The sequence below is a fragment of the Molossus molossus genome, unplaced genomic scaffold, assembly GCF_014108415.1.
Source record: "Molossus molossus isolate mMolMol1 unplaced genomic scaffold, mMolMol1.p scaffold_m16_p_10, whole genome shotgun sequence".
In the NCBI taxonomy this organism is placed as follows: Eukaryota; Metazoa; Chordata; class Mammalia; order Chiroptera; family Molossidae; genus Molossus; species Molossus molossus.
This window is the reverse complement of record NW_023425345.1, coordinates 20,525,150-20,542,372: the sequence shown is the minus strand read 5'-3', so window position 1 is coordinate 20,542,372 and position 17,223 is coordinate 20,525,150. Positions and strand designations below refer to the sequence as shown.

The following is a 17,223-nucleotide window of genomic DNA, read 5'->3' as shown; positions in this document are numbered from 1 at the left end:
GTCCCCATCATGGAAAAATCTATTTAGGAAAAGTTGTCGTATAATCTCTGCCCTTTACTTTCTCCTCTGTTTGGCCTCAAACTTTATATTTTATTTACTGCAAACTTTGCCCATTCAAAGCTCCCTTCTGCTTCACCCCCCTCTCCAAGGACCATGGCTCTTCTCCTGATGGTTTCCCCCTTTGTGGTCACTCATGTGACATTTGCTATGTGTTAGGCAACATGCAAAGCACTTTACATGTATTTTCTCATCACAACAACCTATGAGGCAGGTACAATTTATTCTCATTTTACAAAAGATGAAACAGACCCAGAGAGGTTGAATAACTTGCCCAAGATCACACAGCTGCTAAGCAACAGAAACAGGATTCAAATTCACAACTGCCTGACTTCTACTTTGCCCTTCCCTTTACTTTCCTCCTAGTCCTTGATTCATCCCTTTGCAGGGGGATCTTTCCCATCCTTCATGAGCTCTGGAGAGGCCCCACACTTAGTTAAAGACCAGCTCAGCCTCAGCTTGCATGCTGGATACTGCTTTGTGGGTCCCCATGTTTAGAGTGCAATAAAAAATCGCAAGGCAAACAGCTTCCCCAAGAGGCCGCATTGGCTTTGGTGGGCTAACAGGGGGTTGAGCTTGGATATCTGAGATCATATTTGGGGTCTGTGGCTTTAGGGTCACTTAGGACCTTACCCAGTGCCCGCGACACTGGGAAAATTCTGGAACTAGATGGAAAGTTGGCACTGGAGGTAGGTCAATTAATCTGGCCCAGGAATGGCCAACTAGCCAGTTTCTCATCTGTGCAATTCTTGAAGGAAGCAGAAAGGACAAATGATTGCCCTTGTAAGTGCTCCAATTTAACATAATTAAACCCTGTGAAAGACCTAAGGAGCCCTTTGAAAGACATATGAAGTTGCTGCAATTGACCTGTGAAAAAACTTTTGCTATCTAAATAATATGTAAGATCTGTGAGCCATAGCATATGGAATTAGGAATTCAGCTCATTGTATTTTGTCAGACTGACTACCAGATTAGGAATTTTTAATAACCACTTTCTATAGGGAGAATCTTCCATTCATCCATCCACCATTTATCCATCCATTCATCCATCCATCCATCCATCCATCCTTCCAGCAATTATTTGAACACCCACTATACACGAGGGAATGCTTGGTCTGGGGTGGACAATACAATCCCTTGGTCTTCAATTCAAAAATTAGAAAACAGCTTTGCTGAGGATACAAGAAATTTTCTTGAAGCCTTGATGGGAGGATAACCAGCTCCAACTCTGCGGTCTACTGAGTGGGTTGATGTTTTGCCAACACCACTACTAAGCTATTGCTCTGCATATTCAAGGCCTTGGCTCTGACCCTCTACTTCTAGTTCTGGAGTTTAGTTGGCTGTTGCCTCCCAGTCCATTTCAACCTATGCACACAGGCACATTTATACAGCTCTCCATGAGTCAGCTGGCAGTGGGGCTGTCTTATGCCCCCAGTGTGGTAATTGCTGCAGAACTTCTGATGGGAAGGTTCTAGAAGGGGATATGCTTGGCTTTCCTAGTCAAGCAAAGAGCAGACTGGGGCTTCTTTGCAGTCCCTGGAAGAGCGGGTGCTGAGTCTCAGAAATAGAGAGCTGGGTTTTGATTCTCTGGAATGTAATTAAGATTATACGAGCTGTCTATTGCTGTGTAACAAATTACCCCCAAACTTGGCGAACAACACACATCTATTATCTCAGGGTTTCTGCATGTTAGGAGTCCAGGTGTGGCCCAAGGTTGCTCTGAAATTGCAGTCAACTTATTGACTGGGCTGTGGTCTTATCTGAAGTCTCCATCAGGGTGAGGGGATCACTCTGAAACTCATTCATGCAATGCTTGGCAGGCTTTGGTCTCTCATTATGTGGACTCCTCCCTGGAGCAGCCTCATGACATGACAGCTCGCTTCCTCCAGAATGAATGATGTCAGAGAGAGTGAGGGAGAACAGCCAAGACAGAAGCACAGTCTTTTTTTTTTTGGTACGTGCCCCTAGTGGGAACTGAACCCAGGACTCTCTGGTCCACAGGCCAACGCTCCAACCGCTGAGCCAAACCAGCCAGGGCGAAGCCAGTCTGTTAAAGCCCTGATCTCCAAAGTGACATCATTCACTTTGGCTGTATTATATTTACTAGAAGGAGGTCAGCATGTCTGTCTGCACACAAGGGGAGGGGATCACAAAAAGACACAAATACAGTATGTGGGGGCCATGGGGCATCTCAGAAGCTATTTAGCAGAGTGTTGTGTATGGAGAGTGGAAGAGAGAAAACACTTGCCCAGTCTACGTGGGGAGGGGCAGGAGCTTCTGTGACATGCTCTTGAGATCTTCATTGCTCGCTCACACCTCTATCCTGGTTAGGCACCAGGCAGTCCAGGCAAAACTGTGGTTTCCCCATCCCTGCAGACTCCCCTTCTGTAGCCCTGAGCCTCTTGTCCCTTCCTCTGCAAAACATACTGTCCAGAGCAGCTCTGCTAATTTGGTTCCCATTGAACCATACATGTTTGGTTAGGGTAAATGAGGAAGGAGCATGCCTGTTAACAGGGACTATTTCCTGGTTGTGGAAAGTCAAGCTCCCAACAGAAGAGTGTGGCAGGTTCTCTTGAGGAACTGGAAGGTGTAACTGGAGGGCTTTCCATTTGTGTCCCAAATCCTACAAGCACAGAGAGGTGGCCCAGTGTTGGGGCTGGGACATGGGCTGGGGATGCAGGCAGCCTGGCGGGAACTCCAGTTCCACCACTCATTAGCTGGCTGACTTTTGGCTAACTGCTTAGTCATTTTCAGCCTCAGTTTCTCAATCTGTTGTGACTGACACACAGCCGCAGCCGCTTTGTCAAGGAGGTTCAGGCCGATGCCCACAGGAGCGATGAATGGGGAGGAGTGGGGTAGGGTAGGATGTGGATGGGGCAGAGGGGGCAGGAGGGCGAGACAGAGCCAGAACCTGCCTTGGGCTTAGTGGTGTGGGAGGCCAGTGGACCCGTGCAGTCTGCAGGAGGAGGGTAGAGCCTTGGTACACTTGTTACACATTTGGTTTGGTGTAATTTCTAATCCATTCTAACATAGTCCTGTCATTCAATCTTGGGATTCAAGCTGCTGCTTTGAAAGCCTCCGGGAAGGAAGGTAAGCTTCCCTCTTGGCTAACAGAAACAGCGATGAGTAAACCAGGGCCGATGCCTGTCTAGTGAGAGCATGTGTTTCTACACTCCATGGAAGGCCTCCTAGGGTCTGCACGGCCCACGCTGGGGCTTCTGGACTCCTACCTCCTCTAGGCCCGGCCAGCCCATCACCGTTCACAGCCAGGGCTTTCCTCTACTCAGTCTCCGTTTCCGACCCAGCTGCTGACTTGGGCCCAGGATCAGCGACACCAGGCTTGGACCTCATGAAATTAGGCTTAGGAGAAGCTGCAGCAGCCCACCCAGGGGCAGTACTGGGTGGTGTCAAGTGCTTAGAGCCTTGGAGCCAGACAGATGCCCATGTGCAAATCCCTGTTTGATTCCTTCGGGGCCTTGGGTGAGTTTTTCCCTGTGCTTTATTTTCTGCATATGTAAACTAGGGCTAAGGATGAGCAGCCAGCTCAGAGGAGCAGTACACAAGATGATACTCACAGGACCCTTAGAAATGCACCTTGGACATTTGGTAGAGGTTATGCGATTGTGAGTTGGAGGCTTCAGTGAATATTGACATTGGGAGGAAGTCTGAATTGCTTTGCTAAAGGTCTGTGGGCTGGTATTTCTGTAGCTGCCTGGAAAAGGGTGGGGGCAACTGAGCTGAGCAAGCAGCCTCTGGAGGCTCCGTGCTGCAAACGAAAGGGTTTGTTTAGAAGAGGTACGGTGTTTATCAGATGGGAGTTCGTTTGTTTAGTGAGGGAGCATCTTTATTCATGTAGTAGATCTGCTTTAACTTCTGGCTGTTCTACTTTTTGTGTTATTTTAAGAATCACCTGCTTTTGCCCTGGCCGGGTTGGCTCAGCAGTTAGAGCTCCGGCCCATGGACTAATGAGTTGCTGGTTCGATTCTGGCCAAGGGCATGTATCTTGGTTGTGGGTCCATCCCAGGCCCCGGTCGGGGTTGTGTGGGAGGCAACCAGTCGATGTGTCTCTCTCACATCGATGTTTCTCTCTCTCTCCCTTTCTCTCCCTCTCTCCCCCTCCCACTCTGTCGGAAGATAAATAGAAAAATATCCTAGGGTGAGGATTAAAGAAAAAAATTAAAAAACAATCACCTGCTTTTCATTCATTCACCAAACTTTCATTGCCCACCTTGCCTGGCTGGTGATGGGCTGGCTGTTTACTGGGGGCTGCCTTTGGCTGACTCACCAGCTGGCTGGCAATGTCTTACGTGTCCTGCTCCTCGGGCAGAGGTCGGGTGAGCTGTGCCGTGTGGCCCATTGTTCTGGCTGATGTTCCAGCTCCCAGGGCCAACTGCTCCCCAGCAGCTCACCCATCCGGGTCCCTGGGTTTCCTGTGTTTGCAGCTTCATCCCTCAATTGTACCAAGGAGATAAGCTCAGTAAAATGTTTAGATTTAGGATTCCTGAGAAACTTTGGAACATTAGTCAGTGGGGGTCAGAGCAGGAAATCAGACTAGAGGGTTAGATTCTAGCCCTGAACGTTTTGCTTTCAAATGTCTGTACATTTTCTCGTTGACCCTCTTTTCCTGGTCATGGTCAGAAATAATGGAAGTCCAGCTTCTTACGCAGACAAGAGTGCTCTTGAGGAAACAGGGGAAGGTTGGAGGAAAAATTCCCACCCATTTTACTGCACCAGGGTCAAGACATTTGACACGAAGGACCAGGTCGTGGTGTTTGTAGAACGCTGGTGGTTTCTGAGAAACGGCCACTTAGAAAGGCTTTCCTGTGACAGGGGTGGGCGTGGGGTTCCAGCACCTTCACAGCTGGGATGACCTGGCCCCTTGTTCCATGAACAGGGACCCTCGCTCCTGCCCTTCCCGGGGGACAATGCAGTGGGAAGGCACGATCAACTGATTTCTACTCACAGCACGTCTGACACCAAATGTGTGTGATTTTTATCCTTCCCACCAACCAGTTAGTTCTCTGACTTTCTGGACACCCACCGGGTGTCTTATAATTCAATTCTGACCGTAGCAGACCATGTAGGTTAAGGGCTCAGTCCCCCAAGACTGCCCCCCACTTCAGGTGCCAATCACCAGTACTGGGTCCTCGGGGCACCTACTTCTGTCTGACTGGGCTACAAACTGGGAGTTCCCCCCATACCCTCCTCGGGTTCGACATTTGCTGGAATGGCTCACGGAACTCAGGCAGACACTGGAGTTACTGTCACAGGTTTGTCATAAAGGATGTTTGAAAGGGTACATGGGTGAGGTCTGGAAGGGTCCCGAGCACAGGAGCTCTGTCCCTGTGGAGTTGGGGTGTGCCACCTTCCTGCGTGGATGTGTTCATCAACCCGGCAGCTCTCCAAACTCTGCTGTTTGGGGGTTTTATGGAGGTTTTATTATGTAAGCATGACCGATTAAATCAGTATTAAGTCAATCTCCAGCCCCTTCCCCTCCCCGGATTTTGGGGATGAGACCATGACCAGTGTGCAATCGGCCCCCATCCTGAAGCTATGTAGCGACCCAGCAAACGTGGCTTCATTAGAACGAAGACACTCTTGTAACCCAGGATTCTCCAAGGGTTTCAGAAGCTCTGTGTCAGGAACCAGGGACAAAGACCACATGTGTATTTCTGATCATCACAGTGATGCTGATGAGCATGGTCTGGGGCCTCCCTACTTTCTCCTCATTTCTTCTGGGCTGAGTGTGCCCTCCTGACCCCTGCCATGCTGAGGACCAGGCAAAGGGACACTCACCATAGCCTGGGTTATGCACCCCGACCCCTGCCTCCAACACACAGAAAGGAGGGCACTCCTGGGTCCAAAGCTATGCAATCGGGCCCCTGACTGCCTGCTGTGCCTTTCAGTGCAAATGGGGGCGCAGGGCGCAGGCGGAGAGTGGCTGGGGGCTTTGACAGATGGGCAGCTGCAATCTCCCTGGCCTTTGGGGACCCCTGACTATGACTGGTCCCAGCACCAGCCCCTGAGGATGGGCCCGGGTGGGACTGGCTTTAGGACCCTCCTAAGGGAAGCAGATCAGTGTGATGAGGAGCAAGCTCCCGCTGGGGAGGTTGGGGTACCGAGGGGGGCTTGAGGGCCCCTACTTATGGAACAGCCGTGGTCTGTGTCTATATTTTTCTATGGAATAGAAAGCAAAGATGAGAGAAAATACATAAAGGGAGTTTGGGAAGGGACCCAGATGCCCGCCACAGCCTCAGTGGGTCATTGTGGGCTTTGGGGTGCACTTGCCCTAAGCTGGGGTGGGCAGTGGGGACACTTCCCAGGATGTGTGACCTCTGGTTCCAGTGCGCTGGATCAGCAGCCCGGGACCTGGGGGAGGATGGAGTAGCGGTTGGGTGGGGGCGAGTTGAGGGCTCTGAGTTGCAGGGTGATAAAGGGGAGTCCTCGTTCCCACCCACTAATGTGTTAGCCTGGGCCGAGGGGCTGGCTCGAGTGGTGGTGAGGTCATGGGCAGATGGCCTCCTGGCCTCCCATGGGCCCCGCTGAAGTCACAGCAGGACTTGCCCACGAGGAGGCCCGGAGCTGCCTTCAGCCGAGGGTGTGAGGATGGGGTCCTGGCTTCAGCACCGCTGAGCTCACGGAGGGCCTGCCTCACCCCTCACCAGCCCTCCAGGCTGGCCTTTCTGCCCACGTGTGTTCGGGTGGGGGGGCCCCACAATGCCAGTGCAGAGAGGGGCCTCTCCTGGGGCCGAGCGCTCTGCGGGAGCCAGCCTCCTGGGCGTCGCTGTGGGGGAGCGAGGAGCAGGAGCCAGGAGCGTGGCTCTGTCACTTCCCTCAGTTGCCTCCTCAATAAAATGGGGCGTTGAACTGGGTGATCACATGGTGTGAGCAGCGGGGTCTGACTAGATCTTCCTGTAGATCTCGCAGACCGGCTGTGGCATTGGTGAGGGGCAAACTCCTACAAGCTCCCGCCTTTGCCACTCTAGGAGACTTCCCTCCTCCCCCCGCTCTCTCCCCCTCCTGTGTCCCTGCAGGGGAGTGTCTCATCACTGGACAGTCCCACTTCAAGAGCTTTGATGACAGGTACTTCACCTTCAGTGGGGTCTGCCAGTACCTGTTGGCCCGAGACTGCCAGGACCACTCCTTCTCCATTGTCATAGAGACCATGCAGGTGAGCTCTGCCGGGCGCGTCAGGCGGCAGACCGAGGACTGCGGGGTGGGGAGAGCGGGCCCTCTGTGCTGAGCTGCTGTGCCCATGGTATACTTCTTTCCTCTAGAGAACGGAGCCAAGGTGAGCACATATAGAGGTGCCTAGGGCTCCCCGTGACTCAAAGTCCCTGATTTGCTTTGGAATAATAGGCCCAAGAAATAGGAGAAGCCAGAGGCTTGGGGTTCCTTATGGAAGACCAGAACAAGACAGGAAAAGGCGTAGGAGCCATGGGAAGCTGGGCCCAGGACCCCCTTGTGGCACAACTGCAGGGGGCACCGTTCGCAATCGGTCCGTGAGAATGGAGTTGTTCTGTGTGAGAAGGCCAGAGGCTGCCTGGGCTTGGAGTCTTTCTCTGAGTCTATGAGTTCTGGGCTGGGCTGCTGGGCTGGTGGGGTGTGGCGATGTCACTCTGTATGCCCCTCTTGACAGTGTGCCGATGACCCTGATGCTGTCTGCACCCGCTCAGTCACTGTCCGCCTGCCCAGCCTGCACAACAGCCTGGTGAAGCTGAAGCACGGGGGAGGCATCGCCATAGATGGCCAGGACGTCCAGATACCCCTCCTGCAAGGTGGGTCCCTCCTCCCCTTACAGGCCTGGGCTGCCCAGCTCGCCCCCAGCACCCGCCCCCAGCAGTGCTCACTGCTTCCTCTTCTGTGGAAATGCGGGAGTCTGCTGTCTTTGAGGGCAGGCTGGGTATCCTTGGCATGCATCCCTGTAAGTAAAGAAGGCTTCCTGGAGGAGGAGGACAAGTGGAGGAAGATGGCTGGATGCTGGGGACAAGGCGGCTGCTCCTGGGAGAGAGCGTAGAGGGGAAACGGAACCAAGAGATTCTCACTTAGCTTGAGCCAAAGGGGAGAGTTGAAGGCTGGGCTTCATGTTTCTGGTTCTGCTTTGAGGTGGAAAAGGATCAGAGGCTGTCACTGAGGGACCGGGAAGTGTGTGTGTGTGTGTGTGGGGGGGTGGGGGTGGGGGTGGTGGCGGTGGGGGTGGTGGCTAGGGATGAGTAAGACCCTAGGATGCCATGGTACAAAGCCAGGTGACCCTATGACCTGTGACGAGGAGAAACCTGTCCAGTGATTTGCCAGGCTGCACTGTACCATTTTGTCCAGCATAATCTCAACCTTCACCCTCAAAATGGCTCTCAGACCTCTTTCCTCTTCTTCTTCATGGCCATTGGCCACCCCTTGGCTCATTTGCCTGGCATTGCACACAGCCGGTGAACTTGGGCCAGTGGGCACACAGCATGCTTGTGTTTTAGTTTGACGCTCTGTGCATCTGCCCATGAAAGGACATGATCATCCAGGGCACACAGTATCACTCAGCTGTGAGCACTGAGTAGTTCAGTCTGGAAGTTTCCTGCAACAGCAGAGGGGCCCAGGGAATGCGCAGGCATCAGGGATTCAGTGGGAGACAGATTCTTGGCTCAGGCCACCTGTGCAAGCTATAGATGCAAATGCGTCTGCTGTCCTCTTGTGGCATTATGGGGGAATGGTAGGCTATAGCAAGAAGACGGAGGCACCTTCTTGGGGAACCCTTTTTGCACTACACCCACCCTGATCCTCCTGAGACACCCTGAAGGTTCCCGAACATCCCATTTCCCCTATAACTGATTGCTTTCATTGCTACAGTTCTTTGTGAGGCACCCCATCTCTCCCCAGGATACATCCGTCTGCCACAACGCTGCCCTCTTCCCATCTCAGCCTAAATTCTGCCCCTGCTTGGTTTAGGTGACCTCCGTATCCAGCACACGGTGATGGCCTCTGTGCGCCTCAGCTACGGGGAAGACCTGCAGATGGACTGGGATGGCCGTGGGAGACTGCTGGTGAAGGTAGGTCCCCTCTGACCACTGCCTCCCGCAGCTCAGCCTTACAAAGTGCCCTTGTGCTCTGGGCAGAGTGGCTGTGTGGGAGAAGAATTCACTTCTCTGCAGGCCCTATGCCCCCGGAGCAAGAAACAGGCTTCTCTTGTCTGTGAGAGGCTGGCGTTTGCTGTCTGAAGCTCCTTGTTTGCCCTAGGGTTCTCACTGGGGCTCGGGTACCCCCAGGGCCTTCAGAGAAGATGGGCTCCCAAGGGGCAGGGAAAGGCAGATTTGCTGGCCAGCCTTCTGGCTGCAACAAGGCCTGGGAGCAGGGGTGTCTCCTGGGGTGTCCACTCGGCAGCAAGGGAAGAGCCAGATTGGCACTCACAACGAAGACGTGTGGTGCACCCCTGGGGGACAAAGCTGTCCCACGGCCTGGGAAGGTCCGCACTGGGAACCACCAGACCCCTCGCCTGGGCCCTGGGCCTCTGCAGTCCAGGGCCACTTCCTCGCGCTCTCCGTGGTCATGGAGTCACACTGGAGAGCGAGCCGAATGTTTCACAGAACTTCCAGATACGTTTTCCTCTGGAAATTTCCCCAGCAGGTATTGTCAGTGCCATTTGACAAACCAAGCAAGCAGGGCTCCTGGGGTTGGGAGACATGTCCAGCACTGCGCACCGATGGGTGGCAGAGCTCAGCAGCTCTCTGGGCATCGTCCTGCCCACCAGACCAGTGCTGCTCACTTTATGGTCTTCAGGTGCCTTTGTACCTTTAAAAGTTAGTGAGGACCTTGCCTTGGTCAGTTTGGCTTAGCAGTTAGAGCATTGGCTCATAGCTCAAAGGGTCTCAGGTTTGATTCCCAGTCAAGGGTATGTACCTGGGTTGTAGGCTTGACCCCCGGCCCTGGTCAGGGTCAGGTGGGAGGCAACCAATCGATGTGTCTCTGTCACATTGATGTTTCTCTCTCTTTCTCTCCCCCTCCCTTCTTTTCTCTCTAAAAACCAATGAAAAAATATCCTTGGGTGAGGATTAACAACAATAACAACAAAAAATTATTGAGGACTCAAGATCTTTTATGACGGTTATATCTATTGATATTTACCAGATTAGAAATTAAATCAGAGACATTTAAAAACATGTATTTTTGAATCCTCTTAGAAGTAATAATTAACCCACTACACATGAATATAAACAACAGTTTTTTTTTTGGAGGGGAAATAACTATGTTTTCCAAAATGAAAGCAAGTAGTGAGAAGGATACCATTGTTTTACAATTCTGCACATTTCTTTAATGTCAGGCTTGATAGAAGACAGCTGGCCTCACATCCCCTCTGCATTCGATCTTCTGCAATAGGACATGTCATGTTGCCTCTGGGAAACACCACTTCACACTTGTAAGAGAAAGAGAGGGAGAAAGCCAAATATTGTCTTTGTATTATTATGAAATATTTTGGCTTGCGGGACCCCTCAAAAGGGCATCAGAGATCCCCATGGGTCCCAAGACCACACTTTGAGAACCACTGCCTTACATCATTCCTGGGATCCCTGGAGATTCCCCTTCTGTGTCCCCAGGCCCCATGTTCCACAAGGCTGGTGGTATGATCCTGTGATGGGCGCCCACGGTGTCCCTGATGAGATCCTGGTTTCCTTCATCCCGTTGATGTCATGTTCTTTCTCTTGTTTTGAAGTCCCCAAGAGAGTTCCAAATTAACTAACTTTGCCCCCTTGTATAAAGTAAACTTTATGACACAGACCGCAGAGCAGGAGGAGATCTTCTTGTTGGCCCCTCATTTACAGTTGGAAATAAAGAGCCATCATTTCTGGAGCAAGTAAATGACTTGCTCTGGGTCCCAGGGTCATTTGGTTACAGAGTGAGAACTAGAACTCGGGTTTCTAATGTCACCTCCTGCTCACCAGTCTTGAAGGGAGGTGCCCCATGGCCATTTCACTCCTCAGGAACCGCCCCGGCCCACAGAGGGCGCTCTCGATCTGTGTGATTTCTCCCTGAGTCAGTAGGCTCCTCACATCTTGTCTGGGGGCTGATCTCTTCAGGTATCTCTCCAGGGGAGAGACAGGAAGACCCTGTGGGACTGGTATGCAGGGTTATGTTTGGGTGTGGGTTTCAGTCCATTTAGCTAACAAAGAGAGGACCTCACTGGTCAAGATGCCAGACCGAGGCAGATGACCCGTGGCTGTGGGAACGTCCTCCATGTTTTGGTCTGGAGGAGGAAAGGAGACATCTGTGGATGGGCCAGGAGGTGGGTGCGTCACTGTGCTGACCCCGGGGTTTGTGGGGACCGCTCCGTGGAGGACACTAGCTGGAGGAAGGACTCTGGGAGGGGCAGGCAGAGCGCACTCGATGGGAGAGGAGGCTGGGGAGGTACAGCAGGGGCTCTGAGCTCTCCTCCCTCCGGGTGAGGTATAGACACCCTGTCCCTGAGGCAGTGGGCTCTGCAGGTGACACAAGCCCCACTCAGCCTTAGACAGAGCGGTGTAGAAAGCACCCTCTGACAGTCTTATCAGAAATGTCACTGATCTGGGGTTTATTCAAATAGCAGGTGTGTTCTCTAAGTCCCTGGTGTTGGGCTAATGTAGGGCTGGCGGCCAGCCGCGGCCCGGTGTCCATGGACACCCACTCTTCAACCCCTGAGACAGACCAAGGGGATGGAAGAAGAGATCATTTAGAGAGTGGGGGATGGGAGTGATGGCAGGCCTGGTGGGGTGAACCAGAGGTGCTTTGGGGATAGGAGGTCACTCAGCTCTGTGACCTCAGGCAAGCCCCCTCTCTCAGGGACTCAATGTAACCATCGGCAAATGACTGATATTCTCCAAAATCCCTTCCAGCAGACAGGCTCTGACTCGACTGGTTTGAACGGGAAAGAAGCTGGTGGTAAACAAGGCTGTACTTAGCTGCTTTCCTCTGCAGCCTAGGGCTTCGCTGTGGTTTACGAACTTTGCATTTTTCTTTCACCCGGGGAGGGGGAGATTTTTGATTAAAACCATCCCACCAGCGAAAGGAAGCTGTGGCTGCTTTGGCGGCCGCTGCTCCAGGGTGGCCTGCTCTCCCCGCAGCTGTCCCCGGTCTACGCGGGGAGGACCTGCGGCCTGTGTGGGGACTTCAACGGCAACAAGGGCGACGACTTCCGCACGCCCGCGGGCCTGGTGGAGCCCCTGGTGGAGGACTTCGGGAACGCCTGGAGGCTGCACGGGGACTGCGAGGACCTGCGGAGGCAGCACGGCGACCCGTGCAGCCTCAACCCGCGCCTGAGTACGTGAGCCCGGGGACAGCGGGGGCTCCGCAGAGCCCGAGGGCCCCCACGGCCGGGGTATCCGCGCGACAGGGCGCCCACGCAGGGGGAGGGACGCGCTGGGTCTTTACCGTCAGCATTTGATTGTCTGCATCTGGATCATTCTTTATCCTTCAAAGTGCCTTTGCTGGCACCCTCCGTGGGCCAAACTCTGGGAAAGAAAAAAACAGTATGTAGTGTCCACCCCTGGACCTTCTCAGTCTGTCCGCGTGGCAGTCACCCAAACTCTGAATTAAGTTATCGTCAGATGAATGCACCGGGGTGGCCATTCGCAGATTTATCTGCAGCGAGATTTCAGCCCTAAACCAGGGTCCCTTGCTTACCCAGCCCATCATGGCACTATTTCTCCCTTCTGTCCGGAGGTGTGCCCTGGACATACAGCTTATTATGTATTTAAGTCAAACGTAATTAGAGAAGGATGTTGGTCCCGATTAAGAAAATATGTATATATTAAAAAAAAAAGACTTAAAGGAACAATAGAAGCTGCCTCCAGATGGTGGGCTAGGATAGGGACATTTTCTCTTTTTTTTTAGTTAAAAATCCCCCCCCCCCAATGTTCTTTGATGAACATCTACTATGTTTGTAATTGAAGAAAATGGACAACATAGTTAATAAAATGAATAAATGAATTATTAATGCACTTAATACCCTGGAGGTGAAAGGTGAAGGCTGGCCATAGGCAGAGATGGACCAAACCGAGTCCGGGAACTTGTTCAAGCGCACATGCGCCCTCCTTAGCAGTCCCCTGAGATTCTGACCCCCGCCCCACCGGGATGCTCTATTCCGCCCCCCCACCCCCCCAAGCTCTACATGAGCATGTTACACTCCTCAGGTCTGTTGGGGTCAGGAAAAAAGAACTAACACCTACTGGCCCCAGTGGGCTTGGGAAGAGATGGCCAAACCCACCCTGACCCCCACAGGTAGATCTGCTTCTGTCCCAAATGCATAAGGTGGCCCCGGATGTCTGCTCTGGTGTGGCCTACCCCTGGGTGATCTAAAAGAGCCCGGGTCACCCTCAGGTGAAGGGATCATGGTTGATTCTAGGGCGACCTGAGGGGTGAGAAGCTATGGAAGAAAAATCACAGAGTCCCAGGGCCAAGAGATGTTTTGGCAGCATGTGGGAGAAGCTGGCGTAGGGATTTCAGAGCAGGAGCCTTCGTTGTGCCCTAGGCTCGTGGCACCCAGGCTGTGGCAGGGCCCTCGCTAAGCCCGATACCCCTCTCTCTCCCTCCCCCACAGCCAAGTTTGCGGAGGAGGCATGCTCTCTCCTGACGTCCTCCAAGTTCGAGGCCTGCCACCACGCCGTGGGCCCGCTGCCCTACCTGCAGAACTGTCACTACGACGTCTGCTCCTGCTCGGACGGCAGGGACTGCCTGTGCAACGCCGTGGCCAACTACGCCGCCGCCTGTGCCCGGAAAGGCGTGCACGTCGCGTGGCGGGAGCCCAGCTTCTGTGGTGGGTGCCCTCCCTGCTTGCCTCCCCCTCTGCGAAACGCAACAGAACCTGCCGCAGATGCCCTGGGTCTCCATGCACGTGCCCTTCACTCAGCACTGTCTGTGCGTTCCTGCATTCTGAACCGGGCAGGGGCATCCGAGGGCATGGCGTGTGGGAGCAGTTCATTTGCAGCCACGTTTCCCTCCCATCTCCCAGCAGGACACGGCGGTGGGCACTGGCTTGCCCTTGGGACAGCCTGGCTACCCTGGCCTGTTTCAGGAGGGCGAGGTGGACCCCATACTTGGAGGCCTAGAACACGGGTATCTCGGCCAAGCTGAGATTTTCTGTGTCTGCTGCCACCTAGTGTTGGCTACATGTATGGCCAGACTGTGGAGTGCGTGGGCCCGGCATCCCTGGGCTGGTGAAGGAAATGGGAAAGGAACGCACCAATCCTTTGCTCTTAACGTCAGGCAAATTATCGGTGGACTTCTGGCTCAAATCTCAGGCATTGTATAAAGTTATATAAAATGGAATGGCATTATTGTCCCCCGATGACTTTAGAGTCTCACTCTGCCTTGTTAGGTTCCTGGTACCAGAGCTGGAATCTACCCCGCGCTCTGGTTCCCTGAGCGGATGGATTGTGCCCAATTTCTGTTGTTATCATTGTTGCTCAGGGGACATTTGCTGAGTGCCCAGTGTAGTCAGGAAATGGCTGTGGCATAGAACCCGAACCTTCCTTTTGAGACACAGATGGGTCTGGTTCCCATCACATTGAATGAAATGATTAGATTATTGCATGGGGCAACCAAGGAAGGCTTTCTGGAGGTGGCATACTTGCTTAGGCTTTTAAAAGACACTTTTAAAAATTTTTGGCAGAAAAGAGTTGTTTCTAATGATAGACTAGTAGTAGTGAAGTGTAGAAGTGAGGAGGGTATTCTGAAAGGATAAGGTGTGGTGGAGATTCTCATTTTTAGGGCTAGGTAGACGTGTTTCAAGAAAAAAAAGTTGTTGGTCTTGACAGAAGCAGGAAAATAGGAGCTATGAGAAATGGTGAAAGGACTTAATCTCATGTATTTTAAGAGCATTTTAGGTGTGGGGCTTATTGAGCCAACTCCCGTTTCTAGTCTAAGCGGTCTGGAAAAAAGAGGAGCAGAGACGCAAGTAGGGATGCAAGGGAACAAGCATACAGATGCGCGCAGCTGTGCCCCCTCGTCCCTCTAGCTCTGGGTGGCAGTCGCAGGCTAGCAGCGGGAAGAACTAAGGCTGAGACCTTTTGGCGACTTGCCTGTGACTTCCCAGCAACGTGATCTTGAGCCCTTCACATTCCCCATCCAGACTTCCGGTCCTCGCGAGTGTTTGCTGTTTAGAAATTAGGGAAAGTAATGAGGGGTAAATGATATACTGTTTGTGAATCTGCTTTGCTTGTCCAACAATATTAGAAATTATGCTTTAGCAGTATGTGATAGCATCTGAAGGATTTCCTGGTTGAGGACATTCTCCCAGAATGCTGAGGACTTACCGAAATATTCTTTAATCACCCAAGAGCAGCTGTTCTTAACCTCACTGATAACAGCGTTAGCGGGGACTGAGATTGTTCCCTGACTCCTGAGGCTTTAAGTCAAGATAAGGCAGAAAGGGCGGGGTGGTGGGAAGAGAAACCTGTCTCCATGGGTTTATGTGGAGGTGAACCAGATGGCCTTAGGTTGGTCCTCTGAGCCGAGGAGGGCGGGCCGGACTCCTGGGTTCATTCTGTTTATCACTTTCCCTATCTGAGAAAAAAACAGAGCTCCCTAAACCACTGTCTCCATCCAGGAGAAGAGGTCATGCCAACCGGGGCTAGGACTGATCACGTAGCTACTTTGTGGGAGGCTGTGAGGAGATTCGGGAGAAGTACACACATATTTTTCTTACAAATTGGTTATTTCCTTTGGGAAGACAGGACTATGGGCTCCTTAAAGGCAGGGACCACGTTTCGCCATCTCTGCATCCCAGCCCAGCACAGCCCTCGGCACCCAGTGGGAGCACACGGAATGTTTCTAAATGGAGATGTGCGTTCTTCTGGGGAAGGACCATCTAATATGCTCCAGGCCAGCTCTTGAGACAACCTGCCAGAGAGTAAAAACAGCTTCTCCGTGGGTGAAATGTGCCCTTATCATTGTGGGTTCAATAGATTGAAAGGGATTTCCATCTTTATTGCCCAACACACCCCATCTTCACCTACCCTTGCCCTAAATATTCACCCAGTGACCCAGCCTCTCTGGGAAAATCTAGGTCTAATGTGGTCAGAGGGCTCCCTCCTTCCCCAGCTACCCTCAAATGCCCAGCCCAGAGCAGTTGCAGGAGGAGGAGGCTGCAGGGGCCTCTGGAGAGGCCCCTCACACTCATTTCTGAGGTTCAGGGCAGGGCTTTCTTTTACAGCTTCTGTGGAACGCTCTGTCCACAGTGGGTTTCACTGTAGAAATAAATTCTAACAGAGAGGGGAAGGATTCTAACGGTCCTCGGAGGAGTGTCCCAGAGTGAGGTTCTCGTTTCTTGACAACAGCTGATCAGCAGCGGGAAAGCATTTTGCTCCCCACACCTCCAAGAAGAGAAGTTCATCATCGGGGTGCTCACGAGACCACCGTGAGCACAGGAAGTGGTTATGTGCCAGCCAGAGTCCAGGAACACCAGGTCCTCTCAGGCCCAGACCTTTCTCTGGAACACCCCTCCCATCTGGAGTCTGCAGAGCCGGACTCAGTCTCCTCAGAAATCATGATGTAATAATGGCAGGGAACGTTCCCACATGCCAGGCATCTCTCTGGTCATGTTAGCTCACTTAACTGTCCCAACAACCCAGGTGGGCAGTCATTATTTCCCAGGGAGGAGACTGCTCAGAGCCACATCACTGACTAATGGCAGAACTGTGGCTTGAACCCGGGAATCTGGGTCACAGAACCCCCTCTCTTAGCTGCTTTGCCACTTTGCCACGCTTCCTCTGGCTTTTGTCTGTTGTGCTACTTCTGTGTCGGAGGCCAGGGAGAGGGAGGGCTGTGGGTAGGTGCCCACCTCACAGGAGTAGGTACAAGAGTGTCCCTGTTGTTCGTGACTGGTATGTCCTCAAAAGCATGGTTCCCAAGAGACTGTTTCCTTTTTGGAGCCTAATGGTTAAGAGCATGAGCTTTTGGTTCACAGAGAGCTGAGTTCAAATCCTGCCTTTGCTTCTTCCTGCGAGGCATGACCCTACCAGGTTGCTCAGCGTAGGTATCAGTCTTCTTACCCACGGAAAGAGGGATATGAGATCTAACTCACTGAGAGGGGCGTAAGAGGCATAAAAGCTGTGTAAAGAGCAGAGTATACAGTAGGTGCTCAATAAACCATGGCCATTATTATTATTAGCATGATGGGAGAAATGCCCTTGTCCATCAATTCTAGTTCTT

General features: G+C 52.6%; 1 protein-coding gene across 1 annotated transcript in view; it reads left to right on the top strand.

The window, feature by feature from the left end:
• The window catches only part of VWF (von Willebrand factor), a 125,460-nt gene that overhangs the window by 30,648 nt on the left and 77,589 nt on the right, over positions 1-17,223 (top strand). The window contains exons 11-15 of the mRNA XM_036250841.1: positions 7,092-7,228; positions 7,697-7,835; positions 8,995-9,095; positions 12,138-12,333; positions 13,613-13,828. Of these exons, the coding sequence (XP_036106734.1) occupies positions 7,092-7,228; positions 7,697-7,835; positions 8,995-9,095; positions 12,138-12,333; positions 13,613-13,828 (789 nt within the window). The remainder of the gene's footprint in view (positions 1-7,091; positions 7,229-7,696; positions 7,836-8,994; positions 9,096-12,137; positions 12,334-13,612; positions 13,829-17,223) is intronic.